Raw genomic sequence first — 25,269 nt, forward strand, 5'->3', positions numbered from 1 at the left:
GGGCTAAAAGGTGGAGATAAAACAATGAATGGAAATACATTTAAAAATAATAGAAATAAGTGGGGAAAGAAAAATATATTTTTAAAAAATATATATAAAAAATATAAATTATTGGAAAAAGGGCATTCATTTTTATTCATTTAGAACCCTACCTATGTCTTCCGGCTCCACACACAAATTACCACTATGTTCTTGGGTTTCCTTACTGTGTTTTGTTAGTTGTATGAACAAAGCCTAATCAGTAGACTCAGTACTGTAAAATTATAATCATGAGCCAATCCTGCAGACAGCGGTTCCATAAGAGTCGGTGTGATGATTCTATGCAGAGTAGCCCATTGTAGGGCTTCTGCTGAAAAGTCACCCACCTTTCGGAGGAGACGTTTAACCAATGACTGCCTGCCTTCTCAGGTGGATGTAAAATATCCAATGGCACTATTTGATGAAGAGCAGTTGCGTTCTCTCGGTGTCCTGGCCAAAATTTATCCTTCAATCAACATCATAAACATATTACATATATTATTATATTAATTATATTATTATATTACATATAGTTTACTACAATGAAACAGACCATCTGGCCCAATTTCTTTGTGCCTATAGTGGTGTCAGGCACGGTAATCTGACCAGCACAGATCTGGTCATTTCCTCATTGCTGTTTGTGGCATCTTCCCATGTGCAAATTGGCTGCTGCAGTTTTTACATTACGACAGTGACTACTTTTCAAAAGTGCATTGACCGTAAAATGCGGTGGGAAGTCTCGAGGTCATGAACGACGCGCCTAGAAATGCAGCTTCTTATTCATCTATAGGACTTTGTCTAAACGCCGTTTGCTTACTCAGTCTCTTTTTCCTCCCTCAAATGTTTCAGGGCACGCTCCTCAGTTCTACAGCATGAATCGACCAGTGCCCCGGCAGAATCCTACCACTATAGGAGGATCTCTACCCGGCTACAGACGCCCACCATCCATGACCTCGCAGGGCAATGTCCAGAATCAAGTCAACGGGGGCCCATACTACAGTCAGAACCAGGCACCTGAATCAAGAGGTAAAGATGCTCTCGACCAGTCCCGCTTAATGTCGTAATACTCATCCACCAAAAAACTCTGGGGTCCACAGAGTTGCAACAGGGAAATAAAGTCTCCAAGATACAGGTGTTCTCCCATTCCATTCTCAGTGCTAGAACTGGGTGTACGAATGGATATTCTGTTCACAATCAGGAAGAACTGAAACTTTTCAGATTTAGTCAGTTTGATTCTTTTGTGAGCCTGGGTGCACTTTCTTATAAGGTTGTTATAAGTAGTAACACAGAGCTTGGCTGTATCTCGTTCTAAATGTGTCACAACCAAAGCTCCCTGAGAAGGCTGCACCTGATCTTGGCCACAATCTTTCAACCCGCCTTGGACTTGGGAGTGGTAGCAGAGAACCGGAGGGTTGTGACAAAGAGGAGAGCTGTCAACTACAGGCCAGTCAGCCTAACGTAGGTGCTAGAAAAACTTTGAGACAATGACCTAGGACAAAATTAATTGTCACTTGGAAAAGCATGGATTAATAAACGACAACCAACATCAATTTGTTAAATGCAAATCATGTCTAACAAACTCGATTGAGTTAATTCAGGAAGTGGCTCAGAGGGTGGATGAAGGTAGTGTGGTTGATGTTGTGTATATGGACTTTAAAAAGGCATTTGATAAAGTGCCATATAATAGATTTGTTAGTAAAATTGAAGCCCATGGAGTTAAAGGGCCAGTGAGCATGGATACGAAATTGGCTTGGGAACAACAAGTAGGGAGTGGTGAACAGTTTTTTCAGAATGGATGGAAGTATCCAGCGGTGTTCGCCAAGGGTTGATATTAGGATCATTGCTCTTTTTGATATGTATTAATCACCTGGACTTGGGTGTACAGTGCAGAATTTCAAAGCTTATAGATGACACAAAATTCAGAAGTGTAGTAAACAGGGATATTGACATTTGAAATGATCAAACAAAATTTAATGCAGAGAACTGACAGATTTTGGGTGGAAGAATGAGGGGAGGCAATATAAACTAAACCGTGCAATTTCAAAGTGGGGGCAAGACTTCTGACGTGTATTTACGCAAATGTTTGAAGGTGGTAGTCAATTTGAGAAGGCTGTACATGGGATTACATAGCATATACAGCACAGAAACGGGCCATTTGGCCCAACCAGTCCATACTAATGTTCCACTTGAGCCGCCTCCTGTCTTTTCTTATCTAAGCCATCGTAACCCTCTATTCCCTTCTCTCTTATATGAATGTTTAGCTTCCGCTTAAATGCATCCATTCTATTCGCTTTAACCACTATCTTTGGCAGCAAGTTCCACATTCTCACAACTCTGTGACTAAAGAAGTTTCTTCTGAATCTCCTGTTGTATTTCTTGGTGATTGTTTTATATTGATGACACCTAGTTATGCTCTTCCCCACAAGAGGAAACATTCTTTCTGAATCAGTTAAAACCGTTTATAAATTTACAGACCTCAATTAGGTCACCCCTCAGCCTTTTTTCAAGAGAAAAGAGACCCAGCCAGTCGATCCTTTAGTGAGATGTATACCCACATATTTCTTTCATCAACCTTGTAAATCTTATCTGCACCTTCTCCAGTGCCTCTATATCCTTTTGTATAATATGGTGACCAGAACTGCACACAGTGCTCTTTAAGCGTGATCTAACCAAGGTTCAATACAAGTTTAGCATGACTTTCCTACTTTTCAATTGTACCCTGCTAGAAATAAAGTCCAGTGCTTGGTTTGCTTTTTTTATGGCCTTGCTAACCTGTGGTGCAACTTCTAGTGATTGGTATATTTGTACTTCAAGACCCCTTTGCTCATTTATCCCACCTAGATTCAAACTTTCCAAGTAATAAGTGACCTCCCAATTCTTCCCAACGAAAATGTGCTATCTAACATTTATCTGTGCTGAACATAATTTACCAATTATTTGCCCATTCTACAAGTTTATTAATGTCCTCCTGTAATTTGTTGCAATCCTCCTCAGTGTTGACTTCTCACCCCACCCCACCCACCCCCACATTTGGTGTCATCCGCAAATTTAGGAATTGTGTTTTTCAAGTCCAAATTGTGAATGTAAATTGTGAACAGCAGTGGTCACAGCACTAACCCTTGTGGAAATATGTAGTAAAACTAGCGTATGGGATCCTTGACTGTATAAACAGAGTATAACAGCAAGAATATTAAGTCTAAGCATTTCTAAATCACTAATTAGGCCTCAGGTGGAATGTTGTGTTCAATTCTGGGTACCAGACTTTAGAAAGGATGTCAAAACCTTAGGGTGCTGAGGAGATTTAGGAGAATGATCCATGGATAAAGGATTTGAGTTATGTAGAGAGACTAGAGAAGCTGGGGCTGTTCTCCTTGGAGCAGAGAAGGTTAAGGGGAGATTTAAGTGCTCAAAATGTTATGGTGTCTTGTTAGAGTAGATAGGGGGGAACTGTTTCCAGTGGCAGGAGGGCCGGTAACCAGAGGGCACACATTTAAGGAAATTTGTAAAAGAACCAAAGGGAAGATGAGAAACTTTTTACATGGAAAGAGTTATTATGATTTAGAATGTGTTGCCTAAAAGGGTGCTGGAAGGGCACTCCAGATTCAGTAATAACTCTCAAAATACTTGAAAAAGAAAAATTTGCAGGCCTCTAGGGCACGGAGCAGGGGAACGGGACTAATCCGATAGCTTCTCAAAGCTGGCACAGGCATGATGGGCTGAATTGCTGCCTTCTGCCTTGTTTGAGTCAATAAAGCTATGCTACAAACAGGAGCCCTGAAGCACAGCTGGATCTTCTCAATATGCTGTAGGCAGTTTTCCATTGTGAATGTGAACACAGGCATTTCCCATGGAAACGGTTAACACAAAGTGTGAGACAAAAGCATAACAGGTGTGCAGACAGCGAGTTCACGCAGGCATAAGAATTTTAATACAAATGGATATATAAAAAGAAACTTGGATATTTTCTGCTGGCTTTTCTGACCTGATAACTTGCAGAGGTTATGAAGTTGTTAAGAAGCAGGGCTAAGTTGGTCCCAATCTGGGGAAACTAGCAACGATAGGAATTAAACTTTAAATGACCCCAAGCTGTTTTGCATCATCTCCTGATGCACAACACCTGAACAGTTACCTTAAAGGCCTAGCTAGCAACTGAACATTGCACCTGTGCTTCAGGTTCCAGAACACCCAAAGGGAGCTCTGTGGGACACTGGCTAGTATGGAAATAAACGAATCTGTGCGAGGATGAAGCTGAATTAATATCACCCTTCCCTCACTCTTAAACAGTCGCCCAGCTGCAATGGTTTAATGTATCCCTGCTCCTGATATTGATCAGTGTGTGTCTGTGAGCAGCATTTCCTTTTGATTATTTCTGGTTGAGAAAGCTTTGCTCTCCTCCTGGCTTTGTGCCTGATGTGGGTTTTTCGATGCAGCTTTGCCTTGCAGATGTGTTCTTGTTTTGTTTGTAAATGCTTTCTCTGCTGCTTCTCATGGGTGTTTGTTCCCTTCCCTTCCCTCACTCCTGTGTCTGCTCCCATGTGCAGCGCCACTCGCTCCACCCCCACCTTCTATTCTGCAGGTTACACCACAGCTGCCGCTGATGGGCTTCGTGGCCAGAGTTCAGGATAACAGTAAGTCCACGCTTTCCATGTTCTGTCATGGGCAATGGGGCACTCTGTACTCACAGAGGTTCTGCAAAACCATTACACCAAGAACAGAAATGAAGCACACAAAACATGGTCAGCTTATCCAACACTGTGTGCATACCCAAGGCAGGTAAAAGTCATGTTCAAACTGTCACGTTAAACACTCACAAGGCAGATACAGCATGGGTTAGATACAGATTAAAGCACCTCTATGTTGTCCCCATCAAACACTCCAGGACAGGTACAGCAAGGGGTTAGATACAGAGTCAAGCTCGCCCTACTCTGATCCCATCAAACACTCCCAGGGCAGGTACAGCACGGAGTTAGATACAGAGTAAAGCTCCCTCTACACTGTCCCCATCAAACACTCCCAGAGCAGGTACAGCATGGGGTTAGATACAGAGTAAAGCTCCCGCTACACTGTCCCCGTCAAACACTCCCAGGGCAGATACAGCACGGGGTTAGATACAGAGTAAAGCTCCCTCTACACTGTCCCCATCAAACATTCCCAGGGCGGGTTCAGCATGGGGTTAGACACAGAGTCAAGCACTGCCTATACTGTACCCATCAAATACTCTCAGGGCAGGTGCAGCACGGGGTCAGATATAGAATAAAGCTCCCTCTAAATTGTCTCTTCAGACACTCCAGGGGAATACAGTATGAATTAGACACAGAGTGAAGCTCCCATTACACTGTCCCTTTATGCACTCCAGGATAGGTACAGCACGGATTGGGTACAGAGTTAGCACTTGGCCATAAGTAAAAGAGAAGCAACAAGTGCTCTAGTGATCCAGTAGGTGCATGAGCATCTGCAATGGGAAAAGAGTGGTTAATGCCTTTATTTAAGGGATTCCACAAAACTGGAAATTGGAAGCTAGTAAGAGTCTTAATAGGACTGTACAAAATGTGGAGGAGGAGGGGAAGAGCGCCACAAATGTCAAGACCCAGTATAAGGATTCTGGTCCTTGGAAGGTAGTTAATTATATTCTAAAGTTTTTCTTTAAAATTATAAGCTGGTGCACAATGTACAGAGTGAGTAAGGCAATGGAGACACAGAAAGGAAACAAAATAAAATCTCTGAAATGGAGAAGAATGAACTGTATTGGTAAGTGAAGAAACAGGCAGGAAGGTAGGAGAGCTGGTTAAGGTCTAACTTGTTGAAGGCAGCCTCCAGAGCAAAATGCTGCAGGCTGTTCAGGAATTGTAGAGAGATTGGTTAGGAAAGTGTTGAAGGGCAGAGGTGCATGGGTTGAACAGAGAGGTAGTTAAAGAGACAAGTCACAGAGAGATCACTGGCATGTTTATGGACTGAAATGAAATGTTTCACAAAGCAATAACTCAGACTACATTAGGCCCAACCAGCATAGAGGAAACTGCACTGCGAGCTGCAAATTGATTTACGTGAGATTGGAGCAAATACGTACATATTATGTGTCACATGGGCATGTGGGGACCAGGGGATGGGAGAAGGGTTACACCTGTTACGGTTTGAATGGGAGTATCACTAGCAGGGCAACCTGAACTCAGTTAAGGAAGAATGAACGAGGGGTGTTTCAGAGATAATGACCCTTCTCCAAAACATGGAGGAGAGGGGAAGATTTTTGGTGATAGGATCATATTCTCAGTGGTGGACAATGATCTGGCCCATGCAGTCTCTAATGGAGACCAAGGAGACCTTGTGATCGTCATGAGGAGAAATGGAAATGAAGGCGTAGGTAATGCTGCAGATAGAATCAAGGACCCTGTGAACTATGGCCGAAGCTAAAGCAGAACCAAGCTCTGTCCACTCTGTCCCAACTGCTCTTGCACCATTGTGACATTTTTCCATTTCCCACCCTTTGGGACCAGACTAATCAAGCACGTTTGCCATAGTTGCTAGCAGACAGAGGTGACTTTCAGCCCATTGGTCTGGGCTGGATTTGAATCAAGGGCCCGGAAGTGAGACACCCGCATGTGACCCCGAGCATCACCTCTTCGCCTATGTTCGCGATTAATTGCAAGCACCCAGTGACTTCGGTTAAATCAAAAAGGCCCAAAGCTCAGGTGAAAGGCAGTGTGTGAACCACTACTCCATTCATCCCCATTTTGTTTGATTGGTTAGTTTGTGTCTTGTTGCCGAAATTCTGTCTTGCTCCGAAGAAGTGGAAGGATGACTGGAAGCCCAGTCTGTTCCTGCATTGTCTTTGCAGCTTCAAAGTGTGCATAGAGGGTTATTTTTAAGATAACATTTAGCACTCTTCTCTTTGTCTTTGAAAATGAATCACTGCTGCTTAAGGCTGCTCTGTGCAGCACAAATATGCAAGTTTTGAATGTTGTAGAGAGTTGTAACAGCAAAACTCCCCAATGCATAACCTCCTTGCATAGTTGCCTTTACATTAGCCCCTTTTCTCTCATCTTCTCCTGAAACCCTCGATGGGCATAGTTCCATTGGCATCAGCTGTTCTCAATTACCTCACCCAAGAAGCCCTGTCAAACATGCCCAGCCCATATTAGATTCAGTGGCATTGAGTGGCATATTAGATTCGATGAAGGTCCATCTACTCTGCCCCAAAGATGCATTTTTCACCCAAACGTGGAAGACATCCCTGAATGCGAAAGTGTAACCTTTTATCAGTTGACACCCTCTGAGTAAAATCACCAACTTAGTGCCTCTTTGTCCCTGTCCATGCCCATTAAGAATTTGGATTAGGACTGCTCAAACTCATGTAAGATTCTAACTGCCAACAGCAAAGATTTCATCCTGTCAGTCAGTGAGGATTCTATACCATATTCCAGGGGTGTTTAAACACTCTACCATCCAATCCCTATAGCACTCTGCAATTCCCCCTCTCATCTTGGATGGAAAACAAATCCACTTGACAAAGCTGTCATAAACTGGTTAATCCAGAGCAGCATTCATGTTTCAAGGTGTTCTGACTCACGTCACTGGAACTATTTTGAGACCAGGGACTTTGAAATTGGTGGAAGCCGATTTGCTCTCAAAGTAAAATAAAAATTGCTGAAAAGAGAGACGTGTTGCTGAAGCATTTCGTATTGCACCCATCAGAACAAATGCAAGAATGCCAAATTTCAAACGATCACAACAATTTAAACTACAGGAGTAAAGGGTGCTGATTAGTCGAGGCACTGCCATGGAGAAAGCAAGGGGAACTATAGACTCCCCAAGCTCCTGGGTAATTCAAAAAAAGGCACAAGGCTTGAACACGTATCTTTTGTTTGCAGAGAACAGGTACCTGTATACGAATATATGTCAGTTCTTGCAAGCGTTACGAATGAGCCACGTTATGAGTTTGACTGATTATCTTAAATTGGTTGTTAGTGTAGCTATTAGTGCACTCAGTATTGTTCATCAAGTGTTGCCCAATCACAGAATCACATCTAACAGACATTTCGTTTTGGGTTTTGCAAGTGCAAGCTGGTTGAATACAGCCTGTACTCTGCCTATTGTGAACAACCAAAGGAACATGCTGCTTGATTCAATCAGCCAATTACTGGGACATACAGCCTACATACCTGGCATCGCACTGATACTGAAATTCATACACGACTTTGCTCGACTGTGTGGTGGGCAACACATCTTTTTGGACTGGCAGCAGCATTCAGTTCGTGAAAAATGCCACTCATGTAGCCACTGCATAATAGCAAAGTGAAACGGCTTCCTTAACCGATTGTTCAAGGATTGTTTGAAATTTGACATTTTACATAAGAAATAGGAGCAGGAGTAGACCATTCGGCCCCTCAGGCCTGCCCTGCCATTCAATAAGATCACGGCTGATCTGCCCTGGGCCTCAACTCCTCTTTCGTGCCAGCTCCTCATAGCCCTCAACTCCCCGATATTTCAAAAATCTATCCACCTCCTCTTTAAATACTTTCAGTGGCCACGAGTGGCATTTTTCACAAACTGAATGTGCCGCCAGTCCAAAAAGACGTGTTGCCTACCGTACAGCTGAGCGAAGTCGTGTACGAATTTCAGTATCGGTGCAATGCCAGGTATGTAGGCTGAATGTCCCAGCAATTGGCCTCCCCAACTCTCTGGGGTACATAAAACCAGACATTCACTACCCTCTGAGAGAAGAAATTCCTTCGCATCTCGGTTTTAAATGAGTGTCCCCTTATTCTGTAACTATGTCCCCTAGTTCGAGATTCCCCCACTAGCGGAAACATCTTTTCAACATCTACCCTGTCAAGCCCCCTCAGAATCTAGTACATTTCAATAAGATCACTCCTCATTCTTCTAAACTCTAATGAATAAAGGCCTAACCTGTTTAGCCGTTCTTGATATGTCAACCCCTTCATCCCAGGAATCAGCCTAGTGAATCTCTATTGAACTGCCTCCAATGCCAGTATATCCTTTCTTAAATACAAGGACCAAAACTGTACACAGTACTCCAGGTGCGGCCTCACCAACACCCTGTAAAGTTGTAACAAGACTTCCCTATTTTTAAACTCCAACCCCCCAGCAATACAGGCCAAAATTCCATTTTCCTTCTTAATTACTTGCTGCACCTACATGCTAACTTTTTGTGTTTCATGCACAAGGACACCCAGATCTCTCTGTGCTGCACTTTTTTGGAGTCTCTCTCCATTCAAATAATAGTCTGCCTTTTGATTTTTCCTACCAAAGTGCAAGACCTCACAGTTTCCTACATTAAACTCCATCTGCCAAGTTTTCAACCACTCACTCAGCCTACCTATATCCCCTTGCAGATTCCTATGTCCTCATCACAACATGCCCTCCCACCTATTTTTGTATCGTCATCAAATTTGCATACATTACACTATGCCCCCCCACCCCACCCAAGTCATTAATATAAATAGTAAATAATTGAGGCCCTAAGACCGATCCTTGTGGCACTCCATTAGTTACGTCTTTCCAACCTGAAAAAGACCCATTAGTCCCGACTCTTTGTCTTCTGTGTGTTAACCAATCCTCAATCCATGCTAATACATTACCCCCAATACCGTGAGCTCCTATCTTGTGCAGTAGCCTTTCATGTAGCACCTTATCAAATATCTTCCGGAAATCCAAATACACACCTTACGGTTTCCCTTTATCGAATCTGCTTGTTATATCCTCAAAGAACTCGAGTAAATTTCACAAAACCATATTGACTCTGTTTGATTGCGTTAAGCTTTTCTAAATGTCCTGCTATTTCTTCCTTAATAATGGACTCTAGCATTTTCCCAACGACAGATGTTAGGCTGACTAGCCTATAGCTTCCTGCTTTTTGTCTCCCTGCCTTCTTGAACAGGGGTGTCACATTAGCAGTTTTCCAATCCGCTGGGACCCTCCCGGAATCCAATGAGTTCTGGAATATTTCGACCAATGCCTCCACTATCTCTGCAGCCACATCCTTTAAAATCCTTGGATGCAGGCCATCAGGTCCTGGTGAATTGTCTGCCTTTAGTCCCATTAGTTTGTCAAATACTTTGTCCTGCGTGATAGAGACTGTTACAAGATCTTTCCTGCCATTAGCTCCTTGCTTATCTGATATCTTTGGGATGTTTATAGTGTCCTCCACCGTGAAGACCGATGCAAAATATTGGTTTAAATTACCTATCATTTCCCTGCTCCCCGTTATCAATTCCCCAGTCGCATCCTCCAAGGGTCCCACGCTCACATTAGCTACTCTCTTCTTACATACCTGTAGAAGTTCTTGCTGTTTGTTTTTACATTTCTTGACAATTTACTTTCATAATCAATTTTCTCCCTCTTTATTAGCTTTTTAGTCATCTGCTTCTGGTTCCTAAAAAATTCCCAATCCTCTGGCCTACCACTAGTTTTCGCCGCTTTGCATGCCTTCGTTTTTGATTGGATACCCTCCTTGACCATCTTTCTTACCACCTTGTGTTTGTCCTGATGAGTACAAGACAAAAACCTTTAGAAATATGTCTCTCTTTTCAGCAACAAAATATAAATTGCTCTGGCAGTGAGAATTTTAATTATCTTCTTAAAATTAGCAAAATACTATTGTCTGTAAGACTTGCACAATTTCTTGGAGATAGTGGAGAGATTTTTGTGGCAAAGATGAAAATATCCAGCTAGTATAACCTGTTGCAAAGTGTAGGCTTATTGCATGTTGTAGCCTTGGTTTACTGGTACCGCTGAGACAGAAGGTTGTGGGTTCAAGCCCCGCTCCAGAGACTTGGGAAAATAATCTAGGTTGACACTCCAGTGCAGTGCTGAGGGTCTGCCGCACTGTTGGAGGCGCTATGTTTTAGATAAGACACTAAACTGAGGTCCCATCTTCCCTCTGGTCTTAAACACTTGACACTATTTGAAGATCAGGGGATGACCTCGGTGTCCGACCAACATTTATTCTCAACCAACACCTAAAACAGATATATATGGTCACTTATCTCATTGCTCTTTGTGGCACAGTTGGCTGCCATGTTTCTTTTCTCACTAGACATCAGAACTATTTTATTGCCTATGAAACACTATGGGACATCCTGAGGTCATGAGAGTGCTATATAAATGCAAATCCTTTCCTTTAATCTAATATCAACATTGTAGTTTCAGAGGGCTCCACTCCACCACCACCTCCACCAGCTGAAGATGTAGTGTTTGACGAATCACCCCCTCCTCCCCCACCACCAGAGGATTATGAGGAGGAAGAGACCGCTGTAGTAGAGTATAGTGACCCGTATGCAGAGGAGGATCCACCGTGGGCACCCAAGAACTATTTGGAGAAAGGTCAGTGGAACAGGATACACAAAATTTGCGATGTTTTGTCTGATTTTCTCACATTTCCCTCCCCCTACTCCAGTCCCCCCACTGAACCGTCACACCTTGCACTTCCTGTGAATTTTCAGTGATTCATAACACGGCCGTGTTTCTTGCTGCAAGACGCATTCCAGGGTTCAGCATCACTGGCCATTCCTGTAAGTGTCCCTGTATTTTGGAGCCTTTTCCGGCCAGCTGTCTGGGTAATTATTGGTGAGATCCCAAGACCCTTGCTGTGCATGTCAACTACTTGACTGCATCACGGAGGGGTGCATGCAGCATGCAGCTTTTTTTTTTAAGTGGACTGAATGCGTTCTATTAGCAGTCTGAACAGGCTGTAAAATAACACCCAAGGCAGAATTTTTAGTTGGCTTGCGGGGGCGGGCCCGACATGCTGATGTGTAAAATGGCGCGCGATGATGTCGGGCGTGCATCCCGACATCACCACGCAGTCCCACGATCTTTCGTTCGACGGGTGCGCGCCAGTCAGCTGTGTGCCTGTAAACGACCCATTAAGGCCATTAAGAAAGTTAATTCATGTAATTAGTAATGCTGCTTGTCCAATCTTAAGGTCGGCGGGGCAGGCGAAAAGCCCAAGCGGCCTTCGCGTTTTTTAAGAAACTTCATCTACGAGCGGGATGAGGTTTCCTAAAGCTTCTATTAAATAAATAAAAAAGCTTTCATAAAAATAAAAACATGTCCCATCTCACGTGACATAGTCACATGAGGGGACATGCTTAAATAAATTTTTAAATCGTTTATTTAGTTATTTTAATATCCATTCAATCTCCCTGAGGCAGCTCCATGCCTCAGGGAGATTGTCGCGCTCTGTGTGGTCCTGGCCCTGACTCTCCCTCCTCCCCTCCGCCCGCACAGGCACTGCTGAGCGCCACCGGTCGCGTATTACGCTGGGCGGGCCTTAATTGGCTCGTCTCCATAAAATGGCGATGCGTAGCCAATCGCGGGCAGCGATCGTCTCCGTTCCCGCCCAACCCGCCTACCATATGAAAAATTCTGCCCCTGATTTAATTTACTTTAGGATAGGTGAATAAACAGCACTTCTTACATTGTGCTCCTTGTTAAGTAAAATGATGAAAGGTGGCATTCACTTTCTGTAGAATATAGATTCTCAACCGTAAAGTCATTTCCTATATTGTGACTGACCTTTCTCCTAGGACCAACATGAAAACCAGTTGTTAGCACAGTGCTCTCATGCTGCAGAACTGACACTAAATTTATGATTCACCTACTTGAACACATTGAGCTCGATAGAATCCATGGTGGAGACCTCTGGCCAGGGAGGTGTCCAGAGCTACAGCAGTGCCCCCTTATAATAGGTTTCAATCAGAGCTGTCAATCAAATTTACTACCTCCAGGCTGGGCCTGATTCTGTGATCTGTGCCAAGGTCCCTTGGGATGCCCTCTGCAGACAAACTTTTCCACAGATACACGACCCAAACCCATTTGAATCTACATAGAAACAAATGGCTGTAACATGATGATGGTCAGGCAACAGGTATCCTTCAATATTGAATGGATATGGCATAAAATTACATGAGGCCTGCAGCAGAGAACCTGGCTGTTCAGCCCATTTGGTTTGTGCCTGTGTTTATGCTCCACATGAGCATCCTCTTCACCTCATCCTATCAGCATATTCTTTGATTTCTTTCTTCCCCCTCAAATGCAACTATACCATTAATTTCAACAATTCCTTGTGGTGGTGTGTTTCATATTCCTACCACATTTTAGATAAATATGTTTCTCCTGAATTCCTATTGTATTAGCTGGGGACTCTTGTTATTTACAGCCTCTAGGCTTAGTCTCCCTGACAAGTGAAGACATCTTCTCGACGTCTACCTCATCAAAACCCTTCATTATCTTAAAGACTTCTATCAGGTCACCCCTCACTTTCCCTGGTCAGTTTTTCCTCTTGGTTTTGGAATTATCCTTTGAGAATCATTTTTGCATCTTTGCCAGTGCCTCTATGTCTGTTTTATAAAGTGGAGACCTGAACTAAGTATGATCTAATTAAGGTTCAGAACATTTTTAACATAACTGGAGTCATATTCAACTCGAAACATTAACTCTTTCTGTCTCCACAGATGCTGCCAGACCTGCTCAGTATTTCCAGCAATTTCTGTTTTCATTTAACATAACTTCTCAGCTTTTCAATTTTGTCCTTCTATTAATAATCTTGAGTGCTTGCTTTTTCTTTATTTTCCCCCAAGACTTTGGCAATGGTCAAGGTGTTTTTGATTGAATGTGATGATTCTGGTCAGTCAACACTTTAAACAATCCATTGTGTTTGCCTTCAAAACTTGCCTTGTGGAGCCCCTGCTGGCCAACCTCACTGGTCTCAACAACTGGCTTTTCTGTTAAGAGATAGTACGTTGGGTGTTAACTTACTTGATGTTCTTTATAGGAATACAAAGTATAAGTTTAAAAAGTCAATACAGACCGAAAGTGCATTATAGAACCATAGAAAAGTTACAGCACAGAAGGAGGCCATTCGGCCCATCTTGTCCATGCCAGCCCAAGGACACCCAGGTGCCCTTTCTAATCCCACATTCCTACATCCGGCCCATAGCCCTGCAGCTTACAGCACTTTAGGTGCAGATCCAAGTACTCTTTTATATTCGGCAACAATGATTTATTAACCCATGAGACGTTAACCCTAGGTTTCTGCATTGTAATTTTCATTCTTCTTTCATACATTCTTCCCACACAAATGAATTGGGTGTCATTGGTTTAACCATCGGTGTAAATTCTGAGCGATGGAGGGTCATGTTCCAGTCCTTCATTTTCCAGCAGCTGCAGTCATTCCGTTGCTGTCCTAGGATGAAAGTTCTTGAGCAGCATCTGATTCATTTCTCCCAGGATTACTTTGTGCTTGAACAGCTTATTATTCTATACAAAATAAAGCATTTTCTGTGAAAAGGAGCAGCATTCTCACCCCTCTCAGATGTGAGTTTTTTTTATTACATACTTACCTCAATCCCTTATCGATAATTGTGTTGAATTCTTTTTTCACTCTATGATTTTTCTCTTTCTACACACTTCTGAAACTAGACTTTTTTTGAGGCGATTTCACTGTTGCCCTCTGGTCTATTCCTGTTCCTTTATCAATCAGTCCCTCGAGCTTATTGCCTCAATCAGTTGGATAATGGCTGAACAGTACCTCGACTCCAGTTACCCACCTTTGATCCATTCCCCTTGATACCCAATAAAAATCTATCCTGCCCAGGTAGCCATTCCTCACCTGTGAACCTAGACAATTGAGGGTTAGGAGACTTTTTGACCATGGGGCAAGCAGTCGCATCTGATCCTGCCCTCGTTGTGCATCCACATGCTTACATTTCCTGTAAAGGTCATCGTTGGTCATCAGAAACAGATCACAGGCTGATTTTTCCTCTTCAGACTTGAGGCCGAACTGGCTAAGACCAAGTAACGAGTCAACAATCAGAAATGGAACAAAGGACTTACTTGTTTAGTGTAGCCCAGCTACTGCTTGGAGAACCTCGTTAAACCACAGAGGAGGTTAAATACTTCTACAATTGGTAGACAGTTTTCTAAAAGAGCCCAGCACCCAGACTTGATGCAATTTCCAGTGCCTCAGTTGCTTTCTGAAGCCGCATATCCTGTTTCAGATTCTTCAGTGCCTTGTTGACTGGCTGAAATACTGGAAAATAATCTGAGAAGGATGCATGACATTACTCGATTCTTGTGTAGCTGCGTGATCTCAGAATCTAGGCCCCTGGCGAGAGACAAATCTTTTCCAGGTCAGTCTGAGAATTCATCAAAGACCATCCCAGGTGTACTCTGCAAGTCTTCGTCAAAAACACTGGCCATAATACTTCTAGAGCTGGAAAAAAAAAATCAGGATCCTCCAGTAACTGCTTTAAATTGCATGCTAATATTGAAGTTAAACTGGAGCTGCCCAGCATACAGTAAACAGGGGCCAGAGGCTATGGTGTCAGGAAAATATTCCTGGCAGCTGATAACTTGCCAAGGAGTGCCTGAACCTGGATACTGACCTTGACTATAAACAACTTTCTGCAAATGGTGCAACTACGGGTTTCTCCACCTGATTGGCCAAATATATGCTTTCTCCAGCATTACAACTTGTTGGTACCAATCCTGCAAATGTCCAATTCTCTCCTCCCTCGTCACTATCATCCTTACTTTTCTTTCTATATCTCCCTTCCTATCTCCCTCTGACTCTCTTCTGCCTGCTGTCCCTGTCTTCATCCCTTTGTTCTGCCTCCCTTCCCCTCTCTCTCCCTCTCTCTCCCCATCCCCCTCCCTCCCTCCCTCCCCCTCCACTCTCTCTCTTACTCCCTCTCACTCTCCCCTTCCACGTTCTCTCTTGCTCTTCCCCCTCTCTCCCTTCCCCTCTCTCTCCCACTCTCTCTCCCTCTCTCTCTCTCTCTTTATTCCTTCCCTTCTCTTTCACTCCCTTCCCCTCTCGCTCCCTCATTTACCCCTCTCTCTGCCTCCCTTCCCCTCCCCCTCCCCATCTCTCTCCCCTTCCTCACTCTCTCCCCGCCCTCTCCATCTGGCTCTCCTCACCCTCTCCACCTCGCTCTCCCCGCCCTCTCCATCTCACTCTCCCCGTCCTCTGAGTCTCGCTCTCCCTTCCCTGTCCCCTTCTCACCATTCTCTTCCTTCAAATTCAACATCTCCCAACCTTTCATTGCAATTTTGTCATTTAATATCCTTTTATGTACATTTATATCACATGATCTTGATGCACTTTACACGAGTTCTCACCAGTCTTTATCAAGAAGTTACAGGCTCTGTGAATACCAAGGCTTTCTTTCTGTTGTCTGTGCTCCCCAAGGTTAGCTGAAATTGCAGATGTTTAGGATTAGCAAGGTACAGAAGGTGTTACTATGACAACATGACTGATAGGTTAGTTTCAAGACATGTGACAGTGATAAAGTTCAGATCCAAATGTAATCATCTATAACTTGAGCTGGAGCTCAGGCTGCTTGTGCCCTCTGTGAAGACTAGGATTTTAACTTGAGAGTTTAGTATAGAAGCTTTTCTTTATTTACAGATGGATTCCTCTAATAGCTCTTGTTGCCCCAGCACATGCTGTTGCTAGGAAACGTTTCTGCATTTTACGATCCAACTCGGGATCACCTGTAAACTAATGGAGGATGTTGGTGGCCCCATACTCTCAGCCCACTGTGTCCCTTACAGTCAGAAACAGGGGAATTTATAATGGGGAACAAAGAAATGGCTGACCAATTAAATACATACTTTGGTTCTGTCTTCACAAAGGAGGACACAAATAACATACCAGAAATGTTGGGGAACACAGGGTTTGGTGAGAGGGAGGAACTGAAAGAAATCACTATTAGTAGGGAAATGGTGTTGGAGAAATTGATAGGATTGAAGGCCGATAAATCCCCAGGGCTTGATAATCTACATCCCAGAGTAATTAAGGAAGTGGCCCTAGAAATAGTGGATGCATTGATGGTCATTTTCCGAGATTCTATAGACTCTGGAACAGTTCCTACAGATTGGAGGGTAGCTAACGTAACTCCACTATTTAAAAAGGGAGGTAGAGAGAAAATGGAATTATAGACCAGTCAGCCTGATGTCGGTAGTGGGGAAAATTCTGGAGTCCATTATAAAAGATTTAATAGCTGAGCACTTGGAAAACAGTGGCAGAATTGGACAGAATCAGCATGGATTTACGAAAGGGAAATCATGCTTGACAAATCTACTGGAATTTTGAGAGGATGTAACTAGTAGAGTTGATGAGAGGGAGCCAGTGGATGTGGTTTATTTGGACTTTCAGAAGGCTTTCGACAAAAGCCCATATAAGAGATTAGCGTATAAAATTAAAGCGTGTGGGATTGGGGGAAGCGTATTAAGATGGATAGAAAACTGGTTGGCAGACAGGAAACAAGGAGTAGGAATAAACGGGTCTTTTTCCGAATGGCAGGCAGTAACTAGTGGGGTACTGCAGGGATCAATGCTGGGACCCCAGCTATTCACAATATATATTAATGATTTAGATGAGGGAACTAAATGTAATATCTCCAAATTTGCAGATGACACAAAGCTGGGTGGGAGGGTGAGCTGTGAAGAGGATGCAGAGATGCTTCAGTGTGATTTGGACAAGCTGAGTGAGTGGGCAAATGCATGGCAGATGCAGCATAATGTGGATAAATGTGAAGTTATCCACTTTGGTAGCAAAAACAGGAAGGCAGATTATTACCTGAATGGCTATAAATTGAGAGAAGGGTATGTATAATGAGACCTGGGTGTCCTTGTACACCAGTCACTGAAGGTAAGCATGCAGATGCAGCAGGCTGTAAAGAAGGCAAATGGTATATTGGCCTTCATAGCCAGAGGATTCGAGTACAGGAGCAGGGATGCCTTGGTGAGACCACACCTGGAATATTGTGTGCAGTCTTGGTCTCCTTATCTGAGGAAGGATGTTCTTGCTATAGAGGGAGTGCAACGAAGGTTTACCAGACTGATTCCTGGGATGGCGGAACTGACATATGAGGAGAGATTGAGTCAGGATTATATTCGCTGGAGTTCAGAAGAATGAGGGGTGATCTCATAGAAACCTATAAAATTCTAACAGGACTAGACAGGGTAGATGCAGGAAGGCTGTTCCCGATGGTGGGGGAGTCCAGAACCAAGAGTCACAGTCTGAGGATATGGGATAGACCATTTAGACGAGGAGAAATTTCCTCACCCAGAGAGTGGTGAACCTGTGGAATTCGCTACCACAGAAAGTACTTGAGGCCAAAACATTGTATATTTTCAAGAAGGAGTTAGATATAGCTCATGGGGCAAAAGGGATCAAAGGATATGGGGAGAAAGCGGGAGCAGGCTATTGAGTTGGATGATCAGCCATGATCATAATGAATGGCGGAGCAGGCTCGAAGGGCCGAATGGCCTACTCCTGCTCCTAGTTTCTATCTTGTTGAGATGGGACCAGTTGCCGGTGGAGGCCAGGTGTAGTCAAACATTTCAGCCACCCTCCCCAGAACCTCCATTTTCATTGTTTGGCTCCTGAAGAAAGCAGTTTGCTTCTCTTCACTTTCCCTTCTTCTCCTGAGCATGCTGGCTCATGCTAAGGTCTGCCCTGCAAGCTAACCTTTGTACACTATTAATCATAGAATCATACAGCACAGAAGGAGGCTTTGTGTGCCTAAGTTGGCTCTTTGAAAGACCCATCCAAAATAACCCACCCCCCACCCCCTGCTCTTTCCCCATAGCCTGGCAACCTTTTCTACTTCAAATATTTATCCAGTTCCCTTTTCAGCCTTACGATTGAACCTGCTTCCATTACCCTTTCAGGCAGTGCATTTCAGATCATTATAACTTGCTGTGCAAAAAAAAAAATCTCATCTTTCTTTTGCCAATTGCCTTAAATCTGTGTCCTCTGGTTACATAGGCACTTCTTCAACTGGAAACAGTTTTCCTTAATTACTCTATAAAAAACATTCATAAATTTAAACCTCTCTGTTAAACCTCCTCTGAACCTTTCCTGCTCTAAGGAGAACAAACCAAGCTTCTGCAATCTCCCCACGTACCCTTGGTATCATTTTCGTAAACACCTCTGCACACTTCCTAAAGTGTAGTGCTCAGAATTGGCTGCAACAGCCCAAATGTAGCCTAACCAGTGTTTTATAAAGGTTTATTGTAACTTCCTTGGTTTTGCACTTTGCCTGTATTTATATGTTAACACCCTTCTCAACTCTCTACCACCTTTAAAGATTTATGAACATACGCCCCCAGGTTCCCCTATCCCTGCACCCCCGTTAAAATTGGACCATTCAGTTTATATTCCTCTCCTCATGCTTCCCAACAAATTCAGTCTCATGTTTCAAAATTTGAATGGCTCTGGTTACCCAAACAGCCAAGTTTATTCTTAGAGGAATGGAAATTGTGACAAATAAAACCGATCCATTTCTTTGAATTCTCCTCTTTTAAATCTTTCCTCTAGAGAACACAACCCACTATTTTTTGTGGTCTGTGAAAGGGAAATTCTCTGTGTGCAAGAATTATGACAGCTACAAAATTTGCATATCTTTTTTCACAACTGATGTCCTCATCAAGTATAGCCATAGGTCTGTTTGTGAAATTAGGGGATGGATGGTTAATGTGCTTGTGTGACTGTCCTCTACTATGTTATTTACTTCAGCCTGCAAATTTATACATTGGTTAAATCCTTAATGAAAGGAGAGTTAGTAAATTACCCATTGGATTAATTTCTATCCTAACTAGGTTAATGATCGTGCCACAGGTTAGGGCAACTGTTCTGATTGACTTATTTCTTCATCTTGTATTTAGATGGTGTCCCGTCTGTTTGTCGTGGGTTTAGTGAAGACTGGATTAGCTCAGCGCTTAAACTAAAACCAACCCCATACCAAGTACCTATTCTTCATTTTTATCCTATCTAATATTGCTACAACCTCCTTTTCTGCTACATAGGCAACACCCTCTTCACTAGTGCAGACCGAGGCAAAGTAAACATTTAATACCTGAATCATGCCCTATACCTTTAAAGAAGATCTCTCTGATCCTTAATCAGCACCACCCTTCCTTTGACTAAGGATTTTTGGGTTCCCTTTTACATTAAATGCCAATCTATTGCCGTACTCTCTCTTTGTCCCTCTTATTCAGTGTTTTAGATCTCTGTACTTACAGTATTCTCTATTATGAACCTTACATTTGTCATACGTCTTTTCCTTTTTCATTTAATCTCTATATCTTTAATCATCTAGACAGCACCAGCTTTGAATGGCCTTCCTTTTCCCTCTTGTGCAAATACGTCTGCTCTGTACCAGGACCATGTCCTCTTTGTTGGCCTCCTGCTTTTAATTACTATTTTGCCTAGTTCTTGATTCTAGTCAACACTTAGTCTTCTTCCAGTTGAGCATCTTCACCTTTTGATTTTCCCTTGTCCTCCGTCATGACTACTCTAAATCTGACAGTATGATCATTATTCACCAAATGTTGCTGCGCTGAAACATGCTCCACATGCCTTACTTTATTCTTGCAGCTAGATCCAGCAATGCCTCCTTCCTTATTAGCTGGAAACACTGATTAAGAAAGTTCCATTATGCGTATTTCAGGAATTCCTTCCCCTCTTTTCCCTTAACACTGTTACTAAGCTAGTCTATATTTGGATTGTTGAAATCTGCATTATCACTACTTTACTGGAATAACAATAAGGATGAAGCATTTCAGTTACCTGAAGGGGCAGAAGAAGCTTGGGCCTCTCTCCTTCGAAGGTAGTGGAGAGATTTAAGAGGTGTTCAAAGTCATGGATTTTGGTAGAGTACATAAAGTGAAACTGTTTACAATGGCAGAAGGGTCAGTAACCAGAGGACTCAGATTTAAGTCAAAGGAACCGGGGGAGAGATGAGAATTTTTTTATGATCTGGAATGCACTGCCTGAAAGGGTAGCGGAAGCAGATCCAGTGGTAACTTTCAAAAGGGAATTCATTACACGTTTGAAAAGGAACAATTTGCAAGTTGATGGGGAAAGCAGGGTAGTGTGATTAATTAAATAGCTCTATCAAGGAGCTGGCACAGGGCTGATTACCTGTTTATCTATATAATTTTATGATATACTCTGCTAGTAAATGCTGGCATAGATTGGTTTGAGTTGTGTGGCCTGTTTCCAAGCTGTATCTTCTGTGTATTACTGGATTTATATGTGGAAGTTGAGTAGTTGAGGAAGCATCGTGCTATCCTGAATGACCTGCAATCCTTGATTTTCCTAAATGATTGCAATATTTAAAAACAATCTATTGTTTCAGTTCAGAGTCAGACGTTTGATTTAATGCTAACCACTACTGCACCATGCTCCTTCACCGGATGAGGTGTGCAAGCCTGCCCTTGCAATCTGTTTCGCAGTGAGTTCCTGATTTCTGGCCCGAGTTCAACCACCACTTAAGCATTGACGACGCCCAGCTCCACCACCCCTCTTATTTCCCTCTACTGCCTCTACGATGTCAAGCTGCTTGCATGGACGCCTGCAACAAGGTCCTCTCACTTGCTGCCAATTCTATCCACCTCTCCGGTTACTCCTCTCTTAGGTTAAACCAGGCCACCTGTACTCTTGGCATCCAGTCCAACCTGAGCTGAGCTCTAAACTGATAGGAACAGAAGTGAGCCAGCCATTCAGCCCCTTGAGCCCCTTCCGCCATTCATAGTTGACCTGCACCTCAACTCTTTATTTACCTGCCTTTGCTCAGTTTCCCTTGATCTACGCTTTCACCACCTCCAGAAACAAATACTGCGCAACACACTGCTTCCTGATCTCCCATTCTCCAGCTCTATAAATTTTAATTCGTCCAAAACGCGGACCTATCCTGGACCGTACGCTGTCACGCGCACCCATCACCCCTTATTATTGATCCCCTATTCCTCAGTGCATCTAATTTAAATCCCTTGCCCATGCCTGTAAATCTGTCTGTGGCGTCACCTCGCATAACTCTGCAATTCACCTCTCAGTCTATCATTTCCCAAGTGTTCCACTGCCCTGATTCTGGCTCTTCATGCGTCTTTCTCCATTGCCCCTCTCCCCCAAACCCCAGCTCTTTGCCCCACTAACGGTGGCAGAGCTTTCATCTGCCTTGGTCCTGCTTGTCGGAACACTCTCCCTAAACCCCTTTGCACCTTCACACCTCTATCCTCCTTTAAAAACCTGCTCAAGACCCATCTCGTTGACCACACCTTCATTTAAGTCACCTCTCCCTGTTTCTCCTCTTCAGGCTCAACATCCATTTTGCCCACATCTATTTGCGAAGTTCCTTAGGACAGCTTTTTCATGACATTTACATTAACATTACTTTTACATTAAATCATGAAGCTGTGGTTAGCTCCCAGATTAATTAAGGTTATCTGGTAGAACAAGGGCAATTAGGGATGGGCAATAAATACTGGCCTAGCCAGTGATGCCCACATCCTGTGAAAGATGAGAAAAAAACTCCTTGGCCCAATAGTTCTATAAATAGGTTCAATACGTTCATTTTAATCATAGGATCCTCCAACTAAGTACCTGGGAACTGGGATAGGCCCCTCCCTAATGACAGGACCCTCCCTCTCACCATGGGAACTGGGATAGACCCTCCCCTCCTTGGGAACTGGGATATCTCCCTCCACCTAACGACAGGGCCCTCCCCCTCACTGTGGGCAGGTATAGGGAGGATTCGATCCACAATGGACCCACTGAGCTTTCACCATGGTTGTTTAGATTGAACATCGAGGGAAGAGCAGAGGCTGCTTAAGAGATCCTTTCTCTTGGGCCACTGTGCCAGTGCTAATTGTTGCTGTTCTCTGTTCACAGTGGTTGCTATCTATGACTATTCAAAAGACAAAGAGGATGAATTGTCCTTCCAAGAAGGTGCCATCATTTATGTGTTGAAGAAGAATGATGATGGCTGGTACGAAGGCGTGATGAACGGCGTGACTGGTCTGTTTCCCGGCAACTACGTGGAATCCATCATGCATTATGCGGAGTGACCCACAGAAGGCAGCCCCCCGGCAGCTGCCCCCCCCCCCCCACTGGTGCACCGTCGCACTCTGTGGCTTCCTGTCGTGCTGGAAAAGGCACAAGCTGATATGAAGGATTTGAGTAAAACGATACACACACACAAAAAAAACCAACCTTTTATTCAACCAGGATGGAGTGAAGTGGCATTGTCTCTCCGGAGTCTGTTATTCCTGCTGCCGGTGTAGGCTCCGATGACTGTTGAACTCGTTGTGAAATGAGCGCTCTCTGTATCTGTCTCACGCACACAACACACTGTCTCTCTAACACTCACATGCCTGTCTCTCACACGCACAGTTTCTCACACACGTGCACACAAACACACACACACACACTCTCTCTCTCTCTCTCCCTCTCTCTGTCTCTCTCACACGCAGTCTCTCACACACATGCACACTTTCTCTCTGTCTCTCACACTCATTCACTCACTCACATACCACACTTTCACCCACACTCTCGCCATCTTTCACGCACACACCATACCCTCTTTCCCCTACACATGCACATTCTGCCCTTTTCATATGCACTTACGAGCATACACCGCTCTCTCTCTCATATGCATGGACACTCAGTATCTCTCTCTCGCTTTCTCTCATATACGCAAAATCATGTAATGCAGTCATTCCTGGTGTTAAGGGTTGACCGATACCACCGTTACTACAGGGCAAGTCCCTCGCCAGATAATGGTCCAAACAAACTGCCTCTGTGACGGTGCTTCCATATTCTGAATTAAGCTGTTCACCCTCTCAGCGATCTGCAAGGAAATTCTGAATGCAGCCATACATCAAAGGCTCAAGAAGGAAGTCAACTGGAGAGTGTATGTGAAAGCAGTCATATTAGAGTGCTGTGTTGCACAGAGCTGTACAGAGTATCCTGTAGCAAAGTTCATGCCTGTATCCTTGGGTTGCCTGGCAATATGGGTCTCAGTATTTCACTAATGTTTGGCAAGTGTGTCTGGTTTTCATCTGTAACTGAGGGAAACAGCTCTAAGTACAATTTTAGATTCTGTCCTTCCAAATTTGGGCGGTGTTCAGAGAGAGCAATTTGAGCTGTATAACATTTGGGTAGCGTACTGGTGGGGACAGATCTGTCACTGTATAACACTGGGGTACAGTACTGGTGGGGACAGGTCTGTCACTGTATAACACTGGGGTACAGTACTGGTGGGGACAGGTCTGTCACTGTATAACACTGGGGTACAGTACTGGTGGGGACAGGTCTGTCACTGTATAACACTGGGGTACAGTACTGGTGGGGACAGATCTGTCACTGTATAACACTGGGGTACAGTACTGGTGGGGACAGATCTGTCACTGTATAACACTGGGGTACAGTACTGGTGGGGATGGGTCTGTCACTGTATAACACTGGGGTAAGTACTGGTGGGGACAGGTCTGTCACTGTATAACACTGGAGTACAGTAGTGGTGGGTGCAGATCACTGTATAACACTGGGGTAAGTACTGGTGGGGACAGGTCTGTCACTGTAGACACTGGAGTACACTATTGGTAGGGACATGTCTGTGACTGCATAACACGGGTACAGTACTGATGGGGACAGATCTGTCACTATTTAACACTGGGGTACAGTACTGGTGGGAACAGATCTATCACTATAACACTGGGGCACAGGACTAGTGGGGGCCGGCTTAGAAGGAAGTTCATGGGAATAGTTATCGTACAAGTATATCTCACAATAATAATATAATAATATAAGGATTATGTGTTTTGCATACAATGTATTGGTGAGATAGTTTAAATAAGGCCAGTGACACCCATCCCAGCTGTTACAGATGTTTTCGAGCCCAGGTTTGCTTTCATTTATTTTTTAAAATTCATAGAATAATATTCCTGAGGCCAGTTAACGCAAAGTATAAATGGAACTGATGGACTTTATCCATGAATGCTCAAGGCTTTACACTGTCCTGATGCAGTTTTTTGACTTTTCCCAGCCTGTATCACACAAGAACAAGACCAATGTTTGCAGCCAGGCTGTTGGGATTTAAAGGGCTTCATTTCTGCTTAAATACAGAGTACACTTTGGTCCCTGGATTGAGCTTTACATTTCTCCATGTCATAAGTAGAGAAGAGATAGGAGCAGGAATAGGCCATATGGCCCCTCATTCCTGCTCTGCCCTTGTGGTTAAAAAGCCTGATGGGATCTGGGCATTATGAGTAGAAGTGTAGAGTACAAAAGCAGGGAAAGTATGATGAACCTTTATAGACCACTGGTTCAGCCTCAGGTGGTCTCTAATGCTGGGTGCAGCACTTTGGGGAGGGTGAGAATGGTTCCAGGGATGAGGGTTTTTGGTTAAGTGGATGGTTTGGAGAAGCTGAGATTATTCT

General features: G+C 43.7%; 1 protein-coding gene across 1 annotated transcript in view; it reads left to right on the top strand.

The window, feature by feature from the left end:
• The window catches only part of abi2b (abl-interactor 2b), a 131,492-nt gene extending 107,385 nt beyond the window's left edge, over positions 1-24,107 (top strand). Inside the window, exons 4-7 of the mRNA XM_078552777.1 lie at positions 868-1,044; positions 4,560-4,646; positions 11,179-11,358; positions 22,721-24,107. Coding sequence (XP_078408903.1) covers positions 868-1,044; positions 4,560-4,646; positions 11,179-11,358; positions 22,721-22,896 — 620 coding nt within the window. The 3' untranslated portion in view covers positions 22,897-24,107. The remainder of the gene's footprint in view (positions 1-867; positions 1,045-4,559; positions 4,647-11,178; positions 11,359-22,720) is intronic.
• Positions 24,108-25,269: the final 1,162 nt, after the last annotated feature.

The sequence above is a fragment of the Cetorhinus maximus genome, chromosome 11, assembly GCF_964194155.1.
Source record: "Cetorhinus maximus chromosome 11, sCetMax3.hap1.1, whole genome shotgun sequence".
Classification (NCBI taxonomy): Eukaryota; Metazoa; Chordata; class Chondrichthyes; order Lamniformes; family Cetorhinidae; genus Cetorhinus; species Cetorhinus maximus.